Here is a 20,772-nt window from a genome sequence, read left to right as displayed (position 1 = left end):
TAACAGTGATGTAATTAGGCAAATCACCCCTCCTCATCTGTTGTATATGCATTTCAAACGCAATGAAAACGCAGGTCAAAACGCAACGTGTGAACGCGCCCTCAGAAACCGATTACAACAGTGGAGGAGAGGTGATTAGCCTAATTACATTACTATTAACATTTGCATTTACAAAATGTGTTAAGACATTAACAAAACGCAAATACATTGTTAACATTGCATCTTGTAAACACAAATGTTAACTAATGTTAACACAAATGTTAACAAATCACCTCTCCTCAGCTGTTGTAATGCATTTCAAAACTCACCGTGTGACCGTGCCCTCAAATCTGCTCAAAAACGCAACAAAAACACAATGTGTGTCACTGGCCTAATGTACATCTAGCACTGGATTTTAAAACACAAAGGTACATTAACCCCTCAACGCTCTGCGCCGTAGCTCTACGGCGCAGAGGTATAAGGGATGTATGAAGAGGGCTCACGGGCTGAGTCCTCTTCATACAGAGGTGGGGGTTTTTGCATTTTGCACAAAACCCCCACCGCTAATAACCGCGGTCGGTGCTTGCACCGATCGCGGCTATTAACCCCCTAAACGCCGCCGGCAAAGTCGCCGGCGACGTTTAAAAGACGGCGGCGCGCGGGCGCCGCCATCTTTTTTTCGATCGCCACGCCCCCGAACGTCATCGGGGGGCGGCGATCGGTTGCCATGGTAGCCTCGCGTCTTCTCTTGACACGAGGCTACATGGCAGCTGCATATTCGTTACAATGAGCCAGTGGCTCATTGTAATGAATGTGTTGCAAAAATGCCATATATTGAAATACAGAAGTATTGCAGTATATGGTAGCAGCGATCTGACCATCTAGGGTTAATGTACCCTAGATGGTCTAAAAGATAGTGAAAAAAAAAAGAAAAAAAAAAGTTTAAAAAATAAAAAAAAATTAATCAAATATTAAAAGTTCAAATCACCCCCCTTTCCCTAGAACGGATATAAAACATAACAAACAGTAAAAATCACAAACATATTAGGTATCGCCGCGTCCCAAAATGCCCGATCTATCAAAATATAAAAACGGTTACGGCCGGCGGTGACCTCCGAGGCAGGAAATGGCGCCCAAATGTCCGAAATGCGACTTTTACACCTTTTTACATAACATAAAAAATGAAATAAAAAAATGATCAAAATGTCGCACAGACCTCAAAATGGTAGCAATGAAAACGTCGCCTCATTTCGCAAAAAATGACCCCTCACACATCTCCGTGCCCCAAAGTATGAAAAAGTTATTAGCGTCAGAAGATGGCAAAACATTTTTTTTCTTTTTTGTACACATTCGTTTAATTTTTGAAAATGTATTAAAACACAATAAAACCTGTAGAAATTTGGTATCACCGCGATCGCACCGAACCAAAGAATAAAGTAGGCGTGTTATTTGGAGCGAAGAGTGAAAGTCGTAAAAACTGAGCCCACAAGAACGTGACGCACGTGCGGTTTTTTTTCAATTTTTCCACATTTGGAATTTTTTTTCAGCTTCGCAGTACACGGCATGTTAAAATAAATAACATTACGGGAAAGTAAAATTTGTTACGCACAAAATAAGTCCTCACACAGGTCTGTACACGGAAAAATGAAAAAGTTATGGATTTTTGAAGTTGGAGAGCGAGAAATGAGGCGAAAAACCCTCCGTCCTTAAGGGGTTAAAGAGACATTTACACAACACTTCAAACCGCAACCTTAACGCCATGTGGACATTTAGCAACGCCAACAAGTTATAGACTATCCTCGTAACTCCTTACGATAGACGGCAAGCTGCGACATTTTGTGCCCACCGCACACCCACAATTTCTGATATTAGAGATGTATCAGAGCTGCCTCCTCTATTGCAGTTTGTTTGCCTTCCCCTCCACATGAGCGGGAAGAAGACAGTGACACGTGATACCTCGGCGCTCAGAGGGAGAAAAGGCGGGGAGGACGGAAGCGCCGTCACGTGATGTCTGGGCGCTAAGTATAAAGGAGGCGGAGCGCGGGAAGGTTACACTCTGTAGAGAAGGTGATTGTGGAGTGAGCAGTACAGCGTGTACAGACGGTGAGTGTGGCTTGGTTTGTTGGTGTGTTACGAGGTGTCCTCCGGTTGAGGTTCTCGGCAGTTTCCCGAGTATAGGGCGGCGAGTGGCCTGTCTCCCTATCGCGGCCCGTGTAGTCTCCTCTTGTAGAGCCGATGATGTGGCGTCATGTCCGCTGTCTGTGTGCAGTGCTGGAGGCCTGAGCAGCGGACACGTCACAGTATTTGCCGCCTTTCTTGTAGCCTCGCTGTAACTGTTCTGAGCCGATGCATGGTCTCGTGTAGTAGTGACTGTATAGTGCTGAGGTACACAAAACCTCCTGGTGGCGGGCTGCGGCGTTTCCCTCCATAATAAATATCTTGAGTCTAATGTTCTTGTGATGGGCTTGAAATATCTGACCTCAGGCCTCATACAAATCACATCTGCTTCTGTATAAGTTGGGGTGAGCAGCTGAGACCCCTCATGCAGTGTCTCCCTCCTATATAAACCGTGAAACTTCTCCAGCACCGAAGGCAAGTTCTTAAATATCCTTGGTAAAAACTGCATGTGTAATTAAGTGGTACAATAATATAATCATGGCTCCCGGAGAAGAAACACTAATATTGTCACTTCTAAACAAAACTTAATCATAGTCCGCGTTAGTCTACAACTAAGATTTAAGACTCAATGTTAGTTTTCATGCTGCCATGAATATGTATATATGTATGTGTACAGATTTGCTCAGGCAATTTTTCTAAGGATTTGTCTTATTTGACAATTAGTGTTACGGTATCAAACTTGGCTCTTTCCTGTTCAGTGTGTTTTGATTGGATCTTTAAGGTGAGCTGAATAGCTTTGCTAGTGTTTGTCATTTTCCCTCCTGTGCTTGTTTTTGACTGAGCCTAGACTTCTGTTAACTTTAATTGAATGGTTTTGCATTGTCCTTGACATCTTAAAGTCCTCAAATCCAAAAATAAGTCCTGCTTGTGGTGGTTCTTGTGCACTATTCAGACAATGCAGCATTCATAGATAAATCCCATGCAGAATAAAATTGTACTTGCCATGATGCTGGTGGTAGCTTCACCTGTTTATTGAAACATGAGGAGCAGCAGCTGTATTAATCTACCCCCTTCATCCAGCTCCTATATGTACAAGATTAGGGATGGCTGTGACTTGCCTGACTATCATGTGTAGTTGACTAAAATTTAATTACTTTTTACAACTATTAATGTGTCCTATGATTTGCAGATTATAATGCAGTCTAACAAGAAATCCCGAACTGATATGGACAGACCATCCATCTCCATCAAGGTAACTATTTCATGATAATGGTTTAAAATGTTATGTAAGTAACCTGCAGTGATTAGTTTGGGATTTAAAATATGTATAACCAATGGATTATAGTTCAGTACATTGGGATGGATGGAATTTAAGCAGGAAGATGCACCTTGGGCTTGGTTCACATGGTGATTGCCTTTGCTGTAAGGATGTTTCCTGCTAGTGGTAAGGCTGCTTGTCTTGCTACATCTGTATAGTCTTCTACTGGTCTCTTCATGCCTTAGCTTTCCTATCCAGTGCTAGGAGCTGGTGGGGTTACATGCAACAGTAAGAATCACAGGCTGGCTGTCTATTCAGAGTTCTGTTGAGAGCGGTCTTATATATTTTTTTTTTTAACGGAAACCATCATTTTAGATAAAATTCATTAACAAATTCTGCTTGGTTTGTAAAAAAGTTACTCCCTCCCATAGATGGCTGCACAACCTCACATCTAATTTCCCTGTGTTTGGTAGATGGCCGAGCGGTAGGATTAACCCCTTCACTTTAAGCTAGACTGTGAAAATAATGCTTATGGCATACTACAGCCCGGGAGTGCAGAATTGGTTGACACACAGCTGTGTAACAGAAGATACCGGTCTATAGTCTTGTAGAGATTTGCCATAGAAATGTAGAAGTAACGAGGAGGCACTTTACAGTCTATTTTAAAAACTAAGGAGTTCACAACTCTCCCACTCCCAAAAAATCATAATCAGAAATGTATAACAGTAAAAGTTGTAGGTGTGAAAGGGCACAGATCAGACCGTGACTCTGAACATCTGGAGCGATGGAGGCGAGTACAAGTTTGTTTTAAAAAAGCCCAGCCTGACTCGGCTGTGTTTTGTTCCAGTTGTCGGGTAGAATTTTTTATGACCCTGAACTCTTGCTGTTATATACTAATAATGTATAAGTTTGAAAATAAATACAATGTACTCGTATCCAACATGAGGACACATTTAATGTCTCCCAATGGTCACAAGCTTGCTTGGTGTCTGCTCTCCCATTCTGCTTGGCTCATGGTCCTTGTATTATGGTGTAAAAACTAAGGGATCCCACAATGTACAACTTTTGCCCACCAGACCTAAATTGGGAGTTTAAATTACTAGAGTATACACAACTTATGCTTTACTTGAGGGAAAGGTTTGGTGGTTGTTTTTGTTGTTGGGTTTTTGAACAATGGTAGTCTTGCTGATGAGGGGGGCACTGCATGGGCTAAGGTCCCATGCACACTTATTTTTTTTTTTTTCCCTGTTCTGCATATACAGATGGTATGGTTCACAATTCAGCCATTGAAATGGATGGCCATATTTCCCATTGAAATAAAAGGGGCTTTATGCTACACATTTGTATACAGCAGTGTTCATACATTCATGGCATGAGGCCTAGGCAATATGTCGTGGTATGACCTGTAGTAATAAAATTGCTTCCCCCTACTAGCAGTGACTTTAATGCTACTTCTACAGCAGGGCTGTGGTGTTGGTGGAAGGGTCAAACATTTGGTTTAGCCACACAGCTTTTTATTTCTGGTACCTCAATTACAAAAACTTAAGTTTGTTAATGCACAAACCACTTGGTGAAAAAGTTGCAAACAATCTGATTTATCAGACACATAATGAATGGACTGTGGGCTAAATTAAGATTTTCCCATGAGATAACCTGTTGTACAGTTACATGACATAGGAGCCTCTGGTGTCAAGTGTTGCAACTTGAGAATGCAATAATCCATAACTTTAAAGGGTTTGACATAATAGTTGAAATGTTTAACAATGCAGGTTCCCACAGTCTTCAGCACTTGTTCTGATTGACAGCGAGATAATAATCGGCAGTAGAACCTGACCGTGGGAAAGTTGAGCTCGTGTCAGATGGAGTATAGTGTGAATAAGTGACTTTCTCACGGTACTGTAGTGATACAGTTCTAACCTGTTATCTGGCTGCTTGTTTGCCATAGTGTGGCAGCAGTACACCTATTATAAAATCATTCAGTGTAATCCCTGTGTTTACTCTGCTTTATGGACCCTGATTAAACATTTCAGCCAAATGGTTTGTCTAAGCTTTGGTCTGTTCTCTGTAAGATTAAAGGCAATCGATTGCTTTCTGTAAGATTAAATCTAGTTCATATATTGACACTGTAAATATTCTATTCTAGAATTTCTTTACTGATAAGGCATGTGAAAATGCCCAAAGGAGGACCCTTAAGGTGATTCAACCCTCTGCCACTGGTCAACTTGTTGGGCGTACTACAGAGGTAGGTATTCTGGGAGACTCTATTCTTGGGCGCTTTTAAAGCATAAGTGTAAAGATGCTGATTTTGACAACTTGTGTGACTCCTCCTCTGAAAAGATGCTAGCTTTGTGCTTCTTGCCATTTTCTTTCCAAGGTTATGGCATTTTCTGTTCTGAAAGTTTGACAAATCTTTCTCCCCAAAGGTGAAGTGGGCAGAGACTAATGTCTGCCTATGCCCCCAGGCTGAGGCCAGTTAGCTTAACCACAGATCCCATGATGCATTATGTTCTCAAAGTAATTTAGCTTGAAATCCTTTTAGTTTCCCATAAGTAAATCTACTGAGCAGTGCACATACAGGATGCATATGGTGACATCCTGACAGCTTCCATCACATGGAAGAGCAGGGAGCATGTAATAAGTGGTAGAAATCGTAGGTACATAGTCTAATGCCTGTGCTATGTGAGCGCTTGGGGTTAATAGCTTCTCTGTGCAGTGCTGTTGCTGCTGATGACAAGGTGGGGGAGCAGCATGAGGAGAAAGTTCTGTAGAATCAGAACTGGGCTGGAGGGACTAAATGGGGGAGGTCTTGTACCTCACTCTTCTGTGCAGGAGACCTCTATATAGTCACTATCTTGGACACATTGAGCTCTGCTACATATTGTCACATGACCCCCTCTGAGTAGGGAGCAGCAGCCTCTCCCTTCCTATGAAACTGTCAAACAAATCTACAGTATGAAGCGCCTACTGCAGCAATAAGGTAATCTAAAGGGGTAGCAAAGAAACTACTTAATATAGGTAACAAAGATGATAGGCAAAGTTGTTTTACATCTCAAGAGCTATTGATTTGTGAAACCTTTACAGTTGCTCTTTAATGTTTGGGAGGGTTGTTGCTACATCAGTGGCTCTGTTATAGCCTTGGAGGGATTTTCTTACAAGAAATTGGCAACTAATGTCTTATGTCTTTTCTAGACCAAAAACTCAACAAAAAGAAAGCTATGGAATGATCAGATCACCTCAAAAAAGGCAAAAGTTGAAGTTGCTGTTGACCCGGAACAAAGTGAGAATACAGATTGTACAAACGAAGCTTATGACCTCATGGTGAAAGGTGAGTGCTTGTTGGTAAAAAGGCAATGCTAGTGGATAAAAGGCGCTGTATGGAGGTAGTTTCATAACATAAATATAATACTTTCTATTTGTATAGAAAATCCTACATCTCAGTACTGGAAGGAGCTTGCAGAGGAAAGGAGAAGGGCGCTCTATGAAGTACTACAGGAGAATGAGAAGGTAATTACAAGCCAGATAACAAATGGTTCATTCTTGCAGTAAATCTAATGGTTCAACATCCTTTATACAATTAATCTCCACCTGCACACCAAAATAAGGCCAAGTTTACACTGGTTATGCCTGTTACTTTAAAGAAAATGTACAAAAGCATTTAAACTTCAACCATTCATGCTGCTGACAAGCTCCCACCAGTGTAACTATAGGGATATACTAGGTTTATAGTTCATTAATAAAGTTAATTTTATGTACATGAAGCTTTGTTACTACAGTGGTGTCAGCAAAGCCACTTGGGCTCTCTCGTCAGCAGTGTAAATGGTTATTTTGACAAAGTTGACATCCAGGTAAGTTTAGATTCCATTATGGAAATCTAGAACCAGGACTGGTGGTGTGAACTAGACACAAGGAGTCCCTAAAAACTGATGTGAAACAATTTTCGCATGATCTTGTGCTGCAGTCTTTTGTGAAGTTAAAAAGATGATTGTTTCTTTTACAGCTGCATAGTCAAATTGAGCTTAAGGATGGGGAGATTGCACGGCTAAAACAAGAAAATGATGAACTCTTAGAACTAGCAGGACATGTGCAATACATGGCAAACTTAATAGAGGTAAGTATTAGACTTTTGAAAGCCAAAATCTCAATGACAGGATGTCTTGTAAGAGTATGCACTAACTTGTATTTCTTGCTCTCAGAGGCTTACTGGAAGTGCACCTCAAAGTCTTGAAGACTTGAAGAACTTGGACTTGGAAGAGGCCAGATGTGAAGATGAAGCAGACCTGGAGGATCAGCAGTCAAGTTTATCTTCCAGTATGGAACATGAATATGATGATGATGCATAAACTCAAAGACCTTCAGGGTTTTCTTTGATCATAGACTGGCTTTTAATGCCGCTACAAATTGCCCATTTACTGGTATTTGTGGAGAACTTCAGGACTAAGGGCATCTGTGGTGATGAAAGTGGTTGCCAGTCCAGACTTTAGTGTCCTAATCACTGCCTTTCCTGGTGGCCACTTGTCATAAATGCAAATACTATGTATTTTCAAATGTCTGTATATAGTTTTTAATCCACTAGCCTTGATAAAGGTGGTTGTACATTTAGTGTTTTTTTTAATAAACTGAGTTCATAATGGAAATGTAATGTCTGGATTCTTTCCATCAAGTGACATTTGGTCATGGAAGTCAATATTGCCTCATTTCATATCTTTCAATAATGAATCCTGTAATTTTAACTTGCCAGTTCTTGTGATCTTACTGTTGCTAGCTAGTGCCAAGCAGCTTATCCACAAGGAGCACTCCTATCAAAACTTCTGATTAAAATTGACCACAAATGTCAGGAAGGGGTTAAATGGTCACTGAAGTGCAATTTGTTGTGCAGAAAACAAGCCCTTAGAGCTCTACGTGTAAAAATTAAGTTCCAGATTTTTGAAGGTGGGGAGTAAAAAATAAGAACAAAGGGTCAGGTCATTAAGGGGTTAACTGCCACCCTTTTAGTTGCCTTGTTTTCCCTTGCATTCCTTGGCATCAGAAGGCTTGTCCTCTACAACAGTGTACCCCAACCACCGGTCCGCGGCCCAAGACCGGGCCTTGGAACACCTGGTACTGGGCCGCGCCTGACCTCTTTAAAACAAAAAAAACCCCACCAAATAATGCACTGCTCTATTGACGACAAGCGTCATGATGTCATAACATCATGCTATTAGTGAAGGGAAGGAAGAGAAGACTGTTGCAGGGGAATGAGGAAGGTAAGTTTTTTTTTGTTTTTGACAGAGTTCGGCTGGGAAAGGGGACATTGGAAGCATATGGTGAGGAAAGGAGACATGGAGGGAAGACATAATGCAGTAAAGGGGACATGGGAGGGGAGCATGCTACAGGAAAAAGGACAATACAAGTTTGGGTGCTTCTTCAGGAAATGGAACGATGTAAGCTAAGCACACGGAGTTATGGTGGAGCATTCAAATATACATTTTTAGCTATGAAACTGACACCAGACCGCAACCCCCCCACCGAGCTGGTCCCTGAAGAAAATGTATGTTTACAGCTGGTCTCTGGGCAGAAAAAGGTTGGGGATCACTGCTCTACAATACTATAATCTACTAAATCTCCACTCATATCCCATGCCTCTTTTCAGCATGTCATGTGACCATCAGATGTTTTTGCATCCTGGCAGCAACCTGTACACCATTTATATATCTTACCACATGAAGTCACAGCAGCCTCCACGATTTAATCTGATCAGATACATAGATGGGGTTGTTGATGTATTCCTCTACAGCGGCCATCTTGAGCAAGAGAACAAAACAGACGCCATTATTACGGACGTCATCTCGCTGCCGGCAGCTATCTCCTCCTCCCTCAAAGGGTTAATTAGGACTCGCCTTACAAAAGTCAAGAGGGCTGTTGGGGCCCTGCATAAAAATCCCTATCATGGTAGATATAACAGGACCTTTGATGTCATCCTGGTCACATGACTAAGTGTCCAATGATGTAACTGAGCTGTTTCATACAGCAGAATATAGCCTGTTGATCAGGAACAGGCAGGGCAATGCAAGTAAATTTTAATGTGACTCGACAGGTGTCAAAGTGATCCAGTGTTACAAACTGGCTTAATGTTGCAGCCATGGAGAGGGACCATTTGGTAAGAAGGGCAATGCTTATAAAACAGTTTTTAAAATGAAGTCTATTTTGGGTGGGTTAATTTGCATTACAGGTTCTGTCATTCAGTTTTGCAGTAAGCTTGGCACTTATACTGCCACCAGTATGTTCATCCATTTTTTTTTTTTTGGGGGGGGGGGGGGGAGAGAGAGTAGTTGCATGTGTAGGTAGATGAAGTCATTGTGGGTTAGCTTAAAGGGCACAGAGTATGAAATGACACAAGGAATTGATAGTGGCAGCAGTAACTGCATTGTATAGAACTGCATTCGTTTCATTTGTAGGTTTCATTTTAACAGATGTAAAATGGTTTTGCATCAAAATGTAATGCAGCTTTAAATGCAACATGTGCACATACAAGACCGCATTCTGCAACTTTGAAATGCAGATGCATCTTGATCACATGTACTTTATAAGTGACATTCTAGTTGTCATTCTCCATTCGGCAAGACTTCTCCAGTTAAATGTACTTCACACATGAATTTGTGCTCTTGCATAGTTTACAACTATTCATGCAGATATTCAATGTTCTTAGTACTTAGAAACCACCAGGTTTTCTCCCCTACTCTACTACCAGTTGTGTTCTGGCTATTCAATTCTAAGTTTCCCTTCCCCTTTTTTTTTTTTTTTTTTTTGCAAAACTCAAACTTCACACTCTGTTCAAAAATGTCATCTTCTGAATTGAATGTCTTGAGTGCTGTTGCAAATGACTCCTTGTGTAAAGCTTCCCATTGACAGATTGCTAACTAAACATTTGACATGCTGACCATGGAGAACATTAAAAGCGGTCAACAGGCTTTAGCTTTCCATTGGCCTCAGTGACCTGCTGTATGTGTAGGAACTGCCCCCCAAAATTCAACATTATTGATCCAAAGTTTAAATGAACATCAGTCAATTCCCTGAACCATAAGACAGTGGGGGGAATTTATTGTCATGGGACTTTAGAAGTCAGTTTTATTGTGTGTTGAAGGTTTAATATGCTTGGCCCTGCTTTGATATGCTATTTCTGCTGAAGCAGGATTGTGACATTCAAATTTTTCAAAAAATATCTAAAAATGTTGCTGTTGGTAAACATGGCTGTAAAGGAAATACAATCTTTTTTTCAAAATTGAAGGTGACAAAGTTGCACAATTCTTACACAATTGCCCTGTTTGCAGTCTTATTTTGAAGCCCAAGTTCTATAGTTTAAGTTTGATTGTTGCCAGAGAACAGACAATTGTTTAATTTCTTGTCATTTTAGATCTAAACTCTTCTATACCTTTTAAGAGGATTTCACTGAGACCCCTATTTTCCTCTGCTTCCAGGTTTATCTTGACACATACATAACCAATCATTGGCTCAGAGGTTATTCCCTGTTAAGAGGGTCCACAAATTAGCCCCTAGTAGTGGGACGTGAAAGGAACAATAGGTGAGGATTACACCCATCTTCTCTCTTGGATTTGTTTATAGCGTTAGAGAAGGTTGCAATAGATTGTTCAACAGGATAAAGTTGAAGAGCCTGGTCAGTTCTTGACCTTCGTTTCGGTTTGTAGCTAAACATTTGCCATGTGGGTAAATATTGATCAGGATAAATGAAAGTTCTTAGTTCAGTGCAGACTTTAGCAAGTTAGATGTGAAATTTATAACTGGCTTCACAGACTTGTGTGGTAAAAAGTCTTAATGGTAAAAATTCTGTAGATTACATTGTATATAAACAACCAAGATTGTAACAAATATTAAATATTCTTTTAACATTTAACAAGAATCTCCATTTGCATATGTATTATGCACATCTGCAGAAGGAGGCTATTTAAGGTTTCTCTACTATAACATTTTCTACTCAGTGGATTGTTGATGTGGCTCATATAATGTCTGTATTCTAACCGATTTCAATGATGACAAGAAGCATAGGTGGATGCTGTCATGTATAAGAGATTGTGATATGATTTCATATAAATAACAAAAGACATAAGGGCTCTTTCATCGGACTGTGCGCCTTTTCTGGGGATTACACGGCTTGCACAGGTATTTAATCTGTCTGCGCTGATATTGTGTCGCATGCGATCGGATTGTGTCGCGGCTGTGCTGACTTCCATCAGACACAAATTGAGGGGGAGGGGGGCCGTCAGATGGTCCGACTGATTTGGACTGAGCACAGGATTTAACTTTCAGATTGTGTCGCAAGCCCAAGCACTTACATACACCACTAAAATATGATGAACTCTGTCGGACTTGAGCGGGGAAGCGACACATGCAGGATATCGGGCGCACGATCTAAGTGAGTCAAGGAACAGTGCATTATTAGACAATTCACTTTTGGAGAACTCCAGCGCACAGGTAAGGAAATGCTCCCCATTATTTTCCTATGAGACAGGTAAGCCTTAGCATCCTCACTACAGATTTGGTTTAGTTGATTGTTAGCCTTGTTAAGGAGGTCACACTTGTTTCGGACGCCATCTTGACTACTGTCTGCCATCTTAGATACAGCGGCCATGTTCCCTAACCATTGTCAAGTTAATGTCATGATTCAAACTTCATTTTATGTAACCTGTTTGCTTGCCTGTCAGCTAATACCCTGTGACATGTAATGAGAAGCCAGTCTGTCCTCGATGCTGCATGATACTAGGATTCTGGAGCCACTTATCCCTAACAGCCTTTATGGGCCAGATCCCTTCTACCTCTGCACCTTTCCGTGACTAAGTTCCTGGTTATTGTACTTTTGCCGATGTTTGCCAATCTTTACATATGTATAGTCCACAGAATTAATGCGGATTGTGTAATTGGTCACGATAATCTGATCTTGTGTATCTGGCCTGCATAAACTTTGTTCCTGATCACTACATTGGTTTGAATTGCATACATAATCTTTATAATAGAATAAAAGGATTATTTGTTCAGAAACTTGTTTTTTAAATGATAAAATCCCTGTGCCAATGGTTTCATTTTGTCCATACAAATGAAACCATTACTGAAGCTGCATGGTAGCTTCTTATTTTTGCAAAAATATTACAAAACTTCTGCATTTCACCTTAAAGTTAACTTCAAATTCCATTACTTTTTTTTTTTTTTTTTATTAGGTCTGTACTTTGGTCTATGATATAACTGAAATCACTTGTTAGTCGGCCAAAAGGGTTCATTCTATTGATAAACATTAACAGAAAACCTTTGAACTATTCATCTTTAACAGCAAGGAAATAAGACATTAACACCAATCTAACTACAGAATAATGGAACAAAGGGTTGAACAGTTACCACCCCTGGTGCAAAACATACGAATAGCTACAAATAGAGTACTTATTTGTATGGGGAGATGTATTGTGCAAATTAAAGACAATTGGTAGACGTGTCCTACTAAAAAGTTTCTTGAGGAATGATGTTCCTCAGGGCTTCTTTGATTGTAACTCTATGTGCCACAATTGTGGCAATATAGAGTTATAAAAATGATAATAAGTTTGGGGCGCTCCGCCCTTGTCACTGGAGCACCTTGTATTGTAAGTCACTTACACTCCCCCCGTACAATAAAAGTGCTGCCCGTCCACAGTGCATAGAACAGGTGACGCCTTAGTTGCCTCCAAACATTTCTAATGCTCATAATATTTAGCCTGGTGGAGCACATTGTTTTTTATTATATTACATTGAACACAGCAGGGTATGTTTACTTTTCAGCAGAATTTTTCAGAATATGTAGACCGATTCCATATGTGTGCAGCTCCAATAGCTCCTCTATTGTACACCTGAAGTGTCTGGCACAGTCCCATACCTTCTTGTGAACAGATCGGCATGTTGTGCATGGATGCGTTTTGGGTAGCTCATAGAACAAACGTTTTCAGTCCATTATATTATATATATTTCAGTCATATATTATAACCTCCTATATTATATATAATCCACTACTGGAAAGGAATATAAGGAAAGTTTACTAAGTTCCCTACATAGTACTGGCTTTTACAGATTTCACGAATTACAAAAGGTTCCAGCATAGCAGTAAAAGATGACACTGTAAGTGAATGGTAGTATTTCAAAAATAGTCTTTATTGTGACTTATACACAAAGGAAAATAGGCTTAGTACAAATACTGCAAATCTAAAAAGGCACAATAGCACAGGTCAGTCCAGAGAGGAATCACCTCATGCGACAGAACAAGACACTGTTAGGAGTTTAACATCAATCCCTTACAAGGATCGGTAAGCTTCATGGACGCCGCTTCACCGAAAGCAACAATCTAAAGTAACTCGTATTTATCTTTGTCTCTATTCTTTATGGTTTAACTTAACATGAACAAAGTATAATAATAACTTTATAATCTATCAATAAATATACACCGTTCCTAGCGCTGTTAGAAAAAAGGGTCTGCCAGGTGTCTTGGCAAATGTTAATGCTGGAACACTAGAGTTTTTACATAGCATTACAGTACGTCCTATGCTGCACAACATTATAACAATTGCAACAATACCTCATCAATTACTCCTGGCCATATCAAAGCACCAAAAGCTTTTGTTCATAAGTCATGGTGCGTGGAAACCTCTTACCTGCTATTTACATTTCCATTATGACAAAGGATTGACATCAAGGGCACTGTTCTAGTAGAAGTACCAGACTCGCTGTCACTTTCATCTGCTCATGAAAGGCGAGTGGATCAACTTTTATTTACAATAAAATAATACCGTACAGTTACCTGACAATCCCTGAATAAATACAAGTGTGCTCATGACAGTATAAAACAATGTCATCCTAACTACTACAGCTTCATTTAGTTACTGGGAGCAGCGGTGACATTTGTATCGGGAAGTGAGCTTGTAATACAGGCAGTCCCCGGGTTACATACAAGATAGGGTCTGGAGGTTTGTTCTTAAGTTGAATTTGTATGTAAGTCGAAACTGTATACTTTATAATGGAAGTTCTAGACAATTTTTTTTCTTTTGCCCCAGTGACAATTGGAGTTTCAAAATTTTTGGTGTAATTGGACCAAGAATTATCAATAAAGCTTCATTACAGGCATCTTACAGATGATCATTGCAGTCTGGGACTATAGTAAAGCATCCAGAGAGCTTCAGCAGAGGTCACAGTGGGCAGAGGGGTCCGTCTGTAACTATGAGTTGTCTGTAAGTCGGGTGTCCTTAAGTAGGGGACCGCCTGTATTTGGAGGCAGGTTGGCTTTTTTTTTTTCCATCATGACATTCTAGTGGCTCAAAACACACTTTTTAGCAAATATTCTAGCATAATTAGCATTTTATACATATTAGCATGCGGTGGATTAATCACTTAAGAGTCCTGTCTGAACAAAACCTTGGTTAACTATCTTAAAGGGGTTTCCAGGTAAGTGATATTGATGTCCTGTTGGCTGTTTATGGCAGCCTCTGGAATTCACACTCCCCCTGAGCTCAAAGTCCATCCTGGAATACAAAAGCATTATTCACAGTCCTGCTGCTACTAACAACACACACAAAGCTATAGTGACACAGATTTCCAGGAAAAAAAAAAGCTTTGAATGGTTTATATGGCTGTTAGCGTTGCTATAACAGTCTGATGAAAATGTTTTAAGGGGATTTATAGCCAATTTTTATTTTGCCTCATGCCATCTTTAGAATATTTTTCTAATTTTCTGATTAAAAAGTAATTTTTTTTATTAAATGAGATGACTGCTGCATAATTTTTAAGTGCCAGTCTAATATTATCTAGTGGCCAGAGTAAAAAAAACTGGATATAAATACAGATTACTGAAGATTCCTAAAAAATATGTTTAAGATAAAAACTTGGTTAAAAGGTAGAAAGTTGCTGCAAGGTGACCGTGGCCCCACAGTGTGATTTAGGTGGAGCCTAAGGAGGAAGATTAGACATAAATTGGTAGATTATGTTAAAAAACTTTCCATTGCTCGAGGTGCTGAATACCTGAATGAAATACAGTGAGTGGCTCTGACATGGTGACAGATTAGGATCATGTGAGATGTTATGGGGTGCAACCCTATTCACTATTATCAGTTAATGCAATAATCTGGTAAACTCTGTGCAGCGCTGTGTAATCTGTGTGCACTATATAAATAAAGAATTATTATACTGATACCCTTACCTAAGCACACAACTGTACGTCATGCGGGGTGAAGCACACTGCCAGCTGGAGGGGGAGTGCTGATCACCCCACCCCTCTCCATAGGAAGCTGAGCAGCTGCACCACCAATCGAGCCAACGATGCTCTACATTTTACAGCTTGGTCATATTGCAGTGTGTGTGTGATTATCATAGACCTCTATGGGGGACATTATCTGGGCAAAATTTGTGCAGCCAACTTACGGCCCCAATAGGGTTGTGTACACGGGACTTAAAGGGAACCTATCACCAGGGACCTCATTTTCACTAAAGACAACTTACAGAAGCCCATCACACCTGCATTGCAAAAATGTCTTTCTGCTTTCCCTAAGCATTAGCATTAGAATAAAACTGTGTGGTATAACTTACCTTGCACCCTGACAGAATCCTATGTGTAGTCCTAGGGCTTTGCTTTGGTTTGGATGCATTTCAAAAAACAACACATGACTTGTCTGTAGTGCTCACTCCTCAGCTCTTGGCCCCCACCTTTGTGCTCCTGTACAGCTCCTCCCCCACTGATGTCACCAGGTTGTGAACTCTGTGAAGGAGCAGGAGGGAGCTTTACAGGTGCACAAAGGTGGGGTCTGAGAGCTGAGGAGTGAGCAGCACAGACAAGGCTTGTGTTTTTTGAAATTCATCCAAACCAAAGCCCAACCCCTGTGACTACGATTCTGTCAGGGTGCAAGGTAAATTATAACACACAATTATATTTTAATGAAAATTCTTAGTGAAAGCAGAAATAAATATTTGCACTGCAGCTGTAATGGGCTTCTGTAACCTGTCTTTAGTGACAATTAAGTCCCTGGTGACAAGTTCCCTTTAAATAAAACAATCACCATCATAGATTTTTTGAGTATTTAAAAGTGTTTTTCACATACTTAATTTCATGTAAAATGAAAAATGTAAGCAAAATTACAAACTAAAAGCATCACTCTTTGAATATGATTTACAAATGACTGAAAAAGTATTTAGTGTCAGTTTTGAGGTTACACACAGTATGGCTAAGAATGGTAAACAAAACATTTCTGGTGACACCCAAGAAAATATCCTTACTAGACTGTACAAATGACTTAAAAAACACCAAATACTTCTACATAAAAAAAAGATGATAGATATATATAGTCGTAGAAATGAGGTCATATCTGGAGTGGATTGATTATATGGATGGCTATTAATATTAAATTCTGACAGTGGTTGTCTGGGATTTTAGAGGGATTGTCCATGCTCAATTGAATCGGACTGCACTCTAATCCCAAATACAGCCCATGTTGAGATAATAAGCACGGGTAACCCTCTTAACAGCAAGGAATGAGATTGATTCAGTAAACTTGGATAGTAGATTTGCAAAAACAGAATGAAACGGTGAAGAGTGGATAAAACATTTTGGAAGTTGAAAGTACACCGGTGGTAGGTCACATGTCACCTGCCCGCTCTGCGCTAAAGAATAGTGGGTAATGGTATAAATCTCAAAGGATATAAATAAATTCACATTGGCCCATGTACAGTAATGCATCATCCATAGTTTCTACTGACTACAGCACCAACTCCTAAAGGCAGAAATATTCTATTCCGACGTTCAGTCTTTATGTACAGAACACTAAAACGCAGTGGCAGTAGCCGGGACTCGGTGCTCTTCTATAGTCACCACTTGTGGAGTGGCTTCCCCTAAGCTTTCATAGTCCGTCCCATCTTCCGTCTTTGGAGTCACTTTGTCAAGGCATTCATACGCCTGACTTCCATCTTCTTCTGCAGTGGCTTTGTGAAAACATTCATGTGCCTGCCTGCCATTTTCTTGTTCTGGAGTAACTTCCTCAAGGCTTTCATGTACACACTTTTCATCTTCTACTGCTGTAGGGACCTCCTCAGGACATTGGTTTGTCCGCTGTCTGTCTTGTGCTTTTGGAGAGGCTTTCTTAGGGCATGCATACTCCTGCCTATCTTCTTTATGAATTTCCTTTTGAATATTTCCATATGCCTGCCTTCCATCTTCCCCTTCAAAAAATAGGATTATTATACTTTAGTATCAGACTCATCAGCTTTTTTAAGAATTTTTTTTAAATCTAAAACATTTATCTCCTTCCCCTGTCCAAAGAAAATGACCATAATGTTACCCAAAGTACCCATCTAGGTGGGGTAAAATCTGTAAACCAATAGGTATAGTAAGTAGGACTTCAATGATGGGATTGCTCTGTAAGTCCTTCCAGGAAGTTCCCTAAAAGTCCATTCATTTCAATGGGAGGAGTCAATCCTAGAGCTCTTAGTCACCACATGGAAGCTCATGGTGACTTGCAGCTCTACAAACTTTCCCTGGAGGGAGATCAGAACTTGGCTGTGGGATTTCAAAATGCTTTAGCCTTTTTTACTGAAGGGATTCAAACCATTGCCAAATGGGTCTGGCAGAAACATTCTCACCGTAGAAAATTGATTTTCAGGCAACCATAAACATAAATGTGTATGAAAGAATTGGGAAAGATAACTGAGCTGCAGGAATTTGTTCAGCTGATCATTGTCTAATGTGTAAGGCCAACTCTGCTTTAAGATCTCATGTGTATAGGTGTATATATCAACATTCTCCTATTGAAAAGATGCAATACTCAAGTTTGATGCAAGTTTTATCAATACAAGTTACGTTATATCCTCGAGTATAAGCAGAGGCCCCTAATTTTACCACCAAAAACTGGGAAAACCTATTGACTGGAGTATGAGCCGAGGGTGGGAGATGTATTGGTCACAGCCTTTCAGTATATAGCCAGCAAGCCCCCAGTAGTATATAGCCAGCCAGCCTCCTGTAGTATATAGCCAGCCCCCTGTAGTATATAGGCAGCCAACCCCCAATAAAATATAGCAAGCCAGTCCCCTGTAGTATATAGCCAACCCCCTTTAGTATATAGACAGCCCCCTTTTGAATACAGCCAGACCCCTTCCACTTTAGTATACAGCCAGCCTAGTGTAGTATATAGCTAGCCAGCCCCCAGTTTCCCCAGCACGTAAAAAAAAAAACTTATCTGCTTACCTTCAGGCACCCCTGATGCTCAGGGCGGCTCCTCTTCTTCCTCCTCTCTACTGTATTAGCCGGCAGAAGCACGTCCATGCACTCCAGTGCTGATCGGTGCACACTAAGACGTAATCAGCGGCGACACGGCCACATCATAGTGTGTGCTGGACGGGCCTCTGCCAGCTAATACCACAGAGAGAAGGTGAGTATGTAAGTTTATTTTTTTACTGACTCGTGCTGAAAAACTTGGCTTATACATGAGTATATATGGTATTTGGACATTACTAAAATAGTAAAATTTTTTATGTAAAGGGGCATTTATTTTCAGCAAATAATTGATATTGTCTGTGTAATGAAAATCTATAGAATTTTCTAATACACCTCTTGTATCAATTCCTCTCGGTTTTCTAGATCTGGATCTAGATCTAGTAATCAGAACTGTGTGTTATAATAAGCCGTGCACCTGTGTGAAATCACATGACCATGGACCATAGGAAGTAAACAGTGGAGCTTCCTGTTGAATAAAAACAAGCAGAGATGTAGAAAATCATGAGGAGTTCATACAGAAAGTATATTGAAACCACATCAATTATTTGCTGAAAGTGGACAACCCCTTTAATGGTTTTGTGATAGCCATTTGAAATTTTGTGTTGTACATGTGATCTTTACTATGTTACGAAATAATTAAATTGCTATCTTATCCACCTTACCTAGTCATTATCACCATAGGCAATAGTGAACAACATCTGGGAATCACCAAAACACCATTTATGTAGACACTCAATAATATGAGTTTGTGAACATTAAGGTGAGATTAAATGCAAGGTGATACTTATCTCCATATACAGCTTCAGTATCTACAATTGACTTACCAAGTGACAGTAAAGTTGCATCACAAAAATTGCTAAGTACTTCATTTTCCGACTGACAGACAGAGACAAGAGTATTAATGGTTTCTGTAGCCTGAAAAACATAATAAACATTCACATAAAAATATGTTCTGTAGGTTTGTTAATTTGTAAAGTTAAATTTGTAAGCTAGCCGGATCAGGTATATTTCAAGTGTTACTCCAGACAAATTTTTTCCCCCACTATCAATTGGATTTGAAAAAGTTTGGGTTGTCATGGAGACAATGGCTGAGATGTGATCTCTATTTGTCCATGAAAAATTGGGAGTTACAGACCACATGACCCTTCAACTGCGACCATTTTATGGACAGGAATGTCTGGCTGATGAGGTAAAAGACAGGAGGCTTCACATATCAAGAAAGCAGAGCAGAACTATTAATAGATGAATAATAATAATAATAATAATTCTTTATTTATATAGCGCACACAGATTACGCAGCGCTGCACAAAGCATGTCAAATTGGTCCCTGTCCCAATGGGGCTCACAATCTAAACAACCTAACAGTATGTTTTGAAGTGTGGGAGGAAACCGGAGTACCCGGAGGAAACCCACGCAAACACGGAGAGAATATACAAACTCTTTGCAGATGTTGACCTGGGTGGGATTCGAACCCAGGACCCCAGTGCTGCAAGGCAGAAGTGCTACTCACTCAGCCACCGTGCCGCCTTGGTAAATTACCTAATATCCTGCCCCCCCACACTTAAACACACAGTACACAAAATATGAGCTAAAGTGGCCAACACCTCTAAGTCAGGGACGGCCAATACCCATATTTTAAATATTTGACATAAAGTTACACTACCATAAAAATGTTATTCTCTGTCTTGTTTGAAGGAAAGATGATGAAAACTGCAGTTTAGGTCTTCTCTATTTATTGGCCGCTTTTCTGATTAGTAAGACCCCATCTGTGAACAGCCAGTCAGTTTCTCTATTACTGTTAATCTTGAGGGTGCGGTTACGCTTGGTGTTTCACACATGAGTTTTAAAACGCAATGCAAAAGCGGAAGACAGATTTTCTTAATTAAATTGCTGTTAACATTTACAAAATGCAACCATTAACATTTAAATACAAATGTTAACAGCAATTTAATTAGGGAAATATCTTGTCAACTGTGGCATTGCCTTTAAAACGCATGCGCTACACGCCACGTGTGACCGCTCTAAGGCTCTTATAAAAAGGAAACTGACTTCTTGTCCACACATAAGACATATTACCGGCTGTGCCATAAGCCGGAGAGTCTGTTTGCTGGTACAAAATGGGAGAACTCACACATACAGCCACTAGTAAGATGACCTACAG

At 40.2% G+C, this 20,772-nt stretch overlaps 2 protein-coding genes across 6 annotated transcripts in view; one reads left to right on the top strand and one right to left on the bottom strand.

Annotated features, from left to right (window-relative positions):
- The first annotated feature begins 1,959 nt into the window (after window positions 1-1,959).
- Window positions 1,960-7,989, top strand: GMNN (geminin DNA replication inhibitor). The gene is made up of 7 exons (XM_072152427.1): window positions 1,960-2,082; window positions 3,287-3,349; window positions 5,499-5,597; window positions 6,545-6,680; window positions 6,777-6,859; window positions 7,353-7,463; window positions 7,549-7,989. The coding sequence occupies exons 2-7, from the start codon at window positions 3,293-3,295 to the stop codon at window positions 7,693-7,695; spliced, it is 633 nt and encodes a 210-aa protein (XP_072008528.1). The 5' UTR covers window positions 1,960-2,082; window positions 3,287-3,292; the 3' UTR covers window positions 7,696-7,989.
- A 5,503-nt stretch (window positions 7,990-13,492) lies between these two features.
- The window catches only part of RIPOR2 (RHO family interacting cell polarization regulator 2), a 92,195-nt gene continuing 84,915 nt past the window's right edge, over window positions 13,493-20,772 (bottom strand). For all 5 annotated transcript variants that reach the window (XM_072152422.1, XM_072152426.1, XM_072152424.1 and 2 more), the window contains 2 exons: window positions 19,436-19,526; window positions 13,493-17,560 (listed from right to left, as the gene is read on the bottom strand). In XM_072152422.1, coding sequence (XP_072008523.1) covers window positions 17,166-17,560; window positions 19,436-19,526 — 486 coding nt within the window. In that variant the 3' untranslated portion in view covers window positions 13,493-17,165. The remainder of the gene's footprint in view (window positions 17,561-19,435; window positions 19,527-20,772) is intronic.

Source organism: Engystomops pustulosus, chromosome 5, assembly GCF_040894005.1.
Source record: "Engystomops pustulosus chromosome 5, aEngPut4.maternal, whole genome shotgun sequence".
NCBI lineage: Eukaryota > Metazoa > Chordata > Amphibia > Anura > Leptodactylidae > Engystomops > Engystomops pustulosus.
Note: the sequence above shows the minus strand (reverse complement) of the source record. Positions and strands in the feature narration are given on the sequence as shown.

Excerpts from the sequence above, each read along its gene's own strand:
- GMNN (XM_072152427.1), top strand. The coding sequence starts at position 3,293 with ATGCAGTCTAACAAGAAATCCCGAACTGATATGGACAGACCATCCATC. Across the intron at positions 6,681-6,776 it reads TTATGACCTCATGGTGAAAG|AAAATCCTACATCTCAGTAC; the intron begins GTGAGTGCTTGT and ends CTATTTGTATAG. Across the intron at positions 7,464-7,548 it reads ACATGGCAAACTTAATAGAG|AGGCTTACTGGAAGTGCACC; the intron begins GTAAGTATTAGA and ends TCTTGCTCTCAG.